The sequence below is a fragment of the Callorhinchus milii genome, unplaced genomic scaffold, assembly GCF_018977255.1.
Source record: "Callorhinchus milii isolate IMCB2004 unplaced genomic scaffold, IMCB_Cmil_1.0 Scaffold2, whole genome shotgun sequence".
NCBI classification, from domain to species: Eukaryota; Metazoa; Chordata; class Chondrichthyes; order Chimaeriformes; family Callorhinchidae; genus Callorhinchus; species Callorhinchus milii.
Window position 1 is genome coordinate 64,851,930 of NW_024704743.1, and position 6,849 is coordinate 64,858,778.

The 6,849-nt window shown below is 44.2% G+C and overlaps 1 protein-coding gene across 1 annotated transcript; it reads right to left on the reverse strand.

Moving 5' to 3' along the window:
- Nucleotides 1-1,267: 1,267 nt before the first annotated feature.
- Nucleotides 1,268-5,271, reverse strand: fignl1 (fidgetin-like 1). The gene is made up of 2 exons (XM_007897482.2): nt 5,222-5,271; nt 1,268-3,579 (listed from the first exon to the last, which is right to left on the reverse strand). Exon 2 carries the CDS (start codon nt 3,566-3,568, stop codon nt 1,394-1,396), a length of 2,175 nt encoding a protein of 724 aa, XP_007895673.1. The 5' UTR covers nt 3,569-3,579; nt 5,222-5,271; the 3' UTR covers nt 1,268-1,393.
- Nucleotides 5,272-6,849: the final 1,578 nt, after the last annotated feature.

Sequence of the window (6,849 nt, forward strand, 5' to 3'; positions counted from 1 at the left end):
TTCCAACCACTGCCAGGCAAAAGAGCACTGGAAATTATCCACTGTGGCAAATCCCTAGCCTTTAATTAAAACTATTATTCGGAGAGGGATGGAGTAATGAAATAGAAATACAATACTGGCCTCAAAACAAATCAATGGAAGACAATCTTATTGAAGCTAATTTGCCTTTAGGCTGTTTGATCCTCAATAAAAAACAGGAGCTGTCAATTATTCTCTAACTGGGCTAGAGAATCAACAGCTCTCAGACAGAATTCAGCAAAGAAAGAAAAACTGAATTCCCATTAGAGCAATGGAAGGTCTTAAATGCGCCTATGGATATCATTAGCTGAAAGCTTTTCAGCATCACCTGAGGGGTGGAGAGCTGTGGTACAAGGCATTACTTTTCTCAACAGAACATTTATTTTTAGATTTTTAAGGGGGCACATGAGTAGAGTTTGAATTGAAAGTCATATTATTTTCCTTTACTTTTCACGTCAGGTCACGGATTAAAATATTCTTGTTTCCCATATAGTATCCTCCAATCATTCAAGAAAAAATTTCAGACGAAAGGTTATACCCATCTCAAACTGATGGAGTAATGTCTATTTAAAGGACAACTGTTGGATTTTCTTTTAAAACCCAAAATGCTCTTCTCAGGTACACAGATAATCATTACATTTTGATATATACATTGATATACATCCAGAGGCCATCTTATGATAATAATAATCCTTAATTTTATATAGCACCTTTTGGATCAAGTGGACTCTCAAGTGCTTCATAGGATATAATGTAAAGGTTTAGGCCAATTTGCCCACAGCAATGTTCCACAAACAGCTAGGAAGAGAATAATATTTTTTTTGTTGATCAAGTAGCCCTTAACCTTGGTTTGATATCTCAACGGACGGACAGCCTGTCCATCAATGCTGTGAAGCCCCAGCACTATATTTGAGTGTCAACCTATATTGAGTTATAAACTCCCATTGGGGGCTTGAACCCACATCCCATCGACTCAGGTGTGAGAGTGCTACTCCCAGCTGACACACACACACACACATTAGTAAAATACTAATTTTTCAGGCAAGTAGAACATTGGCGGTTGAAACCCTGCGATTTCAGATAAAAAGCTCAAGCAATCGTGATAAAATAAATTAATAAACCTAAACTATACATACAATAGCCTAAGATGCAATTCTTCACCTTTTTACATAAAAGCTTTGCCCATTTGATGGGAATATTAAGGGCTTTTTCAACCTTATCAGGAAGAGAAAAGTTAAAACATGTTAAATTAGCTTTTTTATAGTCAACTTTATTGCAATGGTAGGAACCGAAACATCAAACAGTACAAACAGATTTCTATTCGAGTTCTTTGTAAAACAATGTTAAATGCTCAAATATTCCCATTTTAAGTCAGTCATCGGCCACAGCCAAACATTTTATTCCATTCCTCATATAGTTCCAAGTCTTTTTGAGAAACACTTGGCCTCACATTTGCAAAAGCATTTTCAAAGTCTATATATTTAATAGGTCGTACTTGATCAGGTGTGATAGTGGAGATATCCGCTATCTGAATACTACGAATGGGTCCTAAAGCAGCCTCGCAACACAGCTGCGTCATGTCAGCACCTGAAAATCCTTCTGAATGTTGAATAATCAGTTCCAGTTCCTCTGGACTCAGAGGACAGTTTTCACGGGACATTAACTTCACCACTATTTGCTGCCTTGCTGATCCTTCAGGCAAAGGTATGTATAGTCTTTTGACCAAGCGTCTGCGAGCTGCCTCATCTATTTCCTGGGGCCGATTTGTGGCTCCGACCACAAGTATCCGGTCATCTGCTGAAGTGCTGGCACCATCCAATTGGACCAAAAATTCAGTTTTAATTCTACGTGAAGAATCATGTTCCCCATCAACTCGCTGAGAAAGAAGAGAGTCAATCTCATCAATGAAGATGACCGCAGGCTGGTGACAGCGTGCTACAGCAAACATTGCACGGACCATTTTTTCCCCTTCTCCAACCCACTTCGAAGTTAACGATGAAGCACTAATACTGAAAAAGGTAGCCCCTGACTGACACGCAATGCATTTACCAATCAGAGTTTTACCAGTACCAGGAGGGCCAAACAACAGAATTCCTTTGGGAGGACCACGGAGTCCGGTAAATATATCCGGTCGAAGCATAGGCCAAACCACTATCTCCTTAATAGTTGATTTGGCAAACTCCAACCCAGCAATATCATCCCAGTTCACAGGGGGTCCGTGGTCCATAATTTCACTCATAATAAGTTGAATCATTTTGGGCTCAAGATTCTTCAAGCGTTCATCTACTGGGAGGGAGGTTTCATCAGAATTGTTCCCATAAAGCCCTGCAGACATTTGGCAATTTTCATCCCCACTGTCCTGTTTTGATGCCGGGGAAACAAATTTGCCAAATAACCCCCGGGATCTTGCTGTGCCAAGTGACTTCTTTGTGCAATTATTCAATGCCATTGGACGTTGATTCTGGTTGCCAAACTTTTTCTGCTGATCGATGTACAATTGCACCTTAGCAGTTTTAAAAGCAATTACACTGCCTTCATCAACAGCATGACCATCATATTTTCCATTTCTGGATCCACCATCAAAATTCTTTTGGTAAGAATTAGCTATGTTTCGATTCTGAAAATGACCATAACTTGTGCTATTACATGACTCAGTACCTCCATCTCCAGAGCCATAGAACATTTTCCTCTTTGAGGAACTGAGAGGTGCAAGAAGAGATAAATGGTTGCCAAAAGGCACATTTTGTCCAGAAACAGTTCCCGTTTGACCTGCATGAGCTGGAGCGTTAGCTGACATTGATGGACAATTTGCAGACACTTCATTAGAACCAAACTGATCACAATGAATATTTTTGGAGCTTGTCAATGAGAATGTACTTGAAGAGTCTAAAGTGTTGGTTTCATCTGCTCCAGGCTTAGTATCTAGTCGTTGGTGCACATTCTGCAGACAGTTTAAAGATGAAATAGTAAAGGTTTGGCATTTTCTATTGTCTGTAGCATATTTTTCACTAACATTTCTTAAAGCAACATCAGATAGCGAGGCAATTAAATGCGTATCTTTTGGAACGGAGTTTCCAGTATTACTGGAAGGTGTTGTTTTATGACAACCCGATATTTCTATTTGATTAGCTTTACCTATTACCATGGAAACATCTTTTGCTGAAACTAGTGAGGCTGAGGCTTCACTGCTAGATTTAACCATGTCCTGCACACTTTTTAATTTGCTAATGCTACTGGCGGACAGTGAAGACTGCCACTGCTCACTCTCATTCTTCTGACATCTTGATAAGCTGAGAACACTGTCAGCATAATTGTTCAACCCAGTCTCCGCATTGTCAGAGTCAACAATGGCTGAATATTTTTCAGTGCATCTTCTAAATAAGCTGGCAGTGCAGTCCTGAGATATATCTGACTTTGCCAATGAGTACTGCAACTGCAAAATATGTCCCCGGTAAGCATCTGCTCTGTGTCGAGGTGTGCAGGTATTGGAGATGGTATTGAAGTAATGCTTCTGCCACTGGTTCAGGTTTAGCGTGTCAAAGGACTCCATTTTTATCAAACCTATGCAGAACAAAGTTTAAATAAATACAGGATAGAATTCCACTAAAAAAATATAAGTAGTTCCCAATATTTTTACTTCAATTTTACTGTTTTTGCTTGTTCAGCCGAGTGGCTGACACATGCGGAAACCCTTCATTTGCATCATCAAGATTTGGGGGCCAAGAGTGTGTGTTGGAGCCTAACCAGCTGAAACCACATTGATATTACTGTCTGGCAAACTTTCCCACTGCTTGTCCAGCGAGGACCACCCTAACCCATCAACAATGATGGGGAGAGCATCAGACACAAACCCACCCCCAGCCCCAGTCCCTGACACACACACTGGTCACTGACACACACACTGGTCACAGATACACACTCCGGTCACTGACACACACACTGGTCACTGACACACACTCCGGTCACTGACACACACACTGGTCACTGACACACACACTGGTCACTGACACACACTCCGGTCACTGACACACACACTGGTCACTGACACACACACTGGTCACTGACACACACACTGGTCACAGATACACACTCCGGTCATTGACACACACTCCGGTCACTGACACACACTCCGGTCATTGACACACACTCCGGTCACTGACACACACACACACTGGTTACAGACTCAGACACACAGATCATTGACATACACACACTGCTCGTTGTATAACCGAGACATCACACATCTCTCCCCACTCCCACTCACACATTTTGACCTAATTCCTCAAACAACCCTCTGCTTCATTTCCATCAGCCAATTTCAAATCCATGTCCATGTTTTATCATTGATACTTAGCACCAACAGTTTATAAAGGAGCATTTCATGATGTTCTTTGTTACACACACACACACACACACACACTGACTGACACACACACACTGACTGACACACACACACAGACCCACACACACAGACCCACAGACACACAGACCCACACACACACACACACACTGACTGACACACACACACTGGCAGACACACAGACAGACACACAGACCCACACACACACAGACAAACACACAGACCCACACACACAGACACACACCCACACACACAGACCCACACACACAGACCCACACACACACAGACAGACAGACACACACACACAGACACACACACACACACAGACACACACACAGACACACACACACAGACAGACACACACACACACACAGACACACACACATACAGACACACAGACATACACACACACTGACTGACACACAACACAGACACACACACGGACACACACACACACAGACAAACACACAGACCCACACACACAGACACACACCCACACACACACACAGACACACACACACAGACAGACACACACACACGGACACACACACACGGACACACACACACAGACACACACACAGACACACACAGACACTGACTGACACACACACACACACACAGACGGACACACACACACACACACACACACACAGACACACACACACAGAGACACACACACAGAGACACACACTGACTGACACACACACTGACTGACACACACACAGACAGACACACACAGACACTGACTGACACAGACACACACACACACAGACACACACACAGAGACACACACACACACACAGACCCCCCCCACACACCCCCACACAGACAGTGGTGAGTTACCGGGCGGGGCCTCTCGGGTTCGGGATGTTCCCGCGCAGTCCCTCAGGCCGCTCTGCGCACGCGCATTTCCCGCCTGTGGCACAGCCGCGTGGTGGCTGCTGGGAAGGCCCCCCCACACCATGGGACCTAACCTGTCAATCACCCGCCGACCGGGCCCCGCCTCCGATGACGTCAGTCTTCGCCCCCCCCCCGTGTGGCCGGGTTGGGCGGCTTCACGCCCAATTGGGCGGGTTTTGTGGCATTGCGTGAACTAACAGCTCGGAAACAGACACTCCACATGAGTCTTCACCCGTCATAATCCCCTCTGACCTCTCCTCTTGGCCTCTACTCCCTTCTCCCTAATTTATGAATTGAGTGCTTTAATAATAATAATAATAAATACTTGCGTGGTTTCTGCTTCATTAATGGCTCCAAATAGACCTAAAATTGGTAATTGACTGGATGTTTGGATGTGTGCGGGACATTGTGGGGGAAAACTATCTGCTGTGTTTGCCCACAAACCACAGTCACTACACTTAACAATAACAAATGTAAATGTTCTGCTCCTCTGTAAGGCCTGCTCATCTCTCAAATCTAAAGAGCCCGAGCCGGTCTGATTGTGCTCATAGCTCATCCCTCTAACATTCAGGATCATCCTTGTGGCTCTCCTCTGTATTGCCTCTTGACCATCCTCCGTGAGGGGGGGGAAGGGGAAGGGAGAGGTAAACAGGGTCTCCCTTGGAGATGAAATGGCTGAGTATTCCAAGACACTGCAGCACAGTCATGTTGGCTCATCAGGAAGGGCAGACCTGTCCAATCTGGACAAGTTTTTAGCTGGTTGGAGTCCAGCAGTATCCCTACATACTCTCTGGGGTCCCCAAGCCTTGTCTCTTCCTAACCTGTGCCTCATAATTTCCAAAATTAGGTAATTAGGATGCGTTCCCCAGGGAGAAAGTGCACATTTAAATCCAATAAAAATCTTGTGAGTTACCATTATAGGTGGGAACTCTCTCAGTTTGGTTTGAATACTCTTAAGGATGGTGATAGATTTCCACATGTGCCGCAGACACCTGGTGGACCAAAAACAAATGACTGCCACTGGGACAGTAATCTTATGTTGCAGTGACCAGAACTGTTGCAGCACTCGAGGTGCACCCTGACCTGAACACTATATAGCTTCAGTATGGCTTCTGGGTATCTTAACTCAACTGGTTAGCAATATAGCCCAGCATCCAGTTTGTTTTAAAGATTTTTTAAAGAAACTGCAAGAGGTGAATAGCGAAGGCAGAGATTTGCTGAGGTGAAGCCATGGTGGTATTTTAAACTCAGGACCAGCATCTTCAATTCAATCTGCTGGGATATGGGAAGCCAGTTGAACTGGAATGATTAGCACATGGAGCCTGATGTGGGACAGCACACAGGCTTCAAAGTTCTGGATGATCTGTATCTTACGAAGAGAAGAGCTAGGGAGGCAAGTGAGCAGGGTGTTGCAATAGTGGAGCCTGAACTTAATGAAAGCATAGATTAGGATATACCATCCTCCCATCACAGCTACAAACAAATCCAGTATCCTGGTATCAACCACGCTTCCTGGTTCCAGTCCTCAATTACTCTCTGGGCAAAGAAATACTTCCTGATGTTTCCCCTAC

Coding starts and splice junctions, on each gene's coding strand:
- fignl1 (XM_007897482.2), bottom strand. CDS start 3,568: ATGGAGTCCTTTGACACGCTAAACCTGAACCAGTGGCAGAAGCATTAC.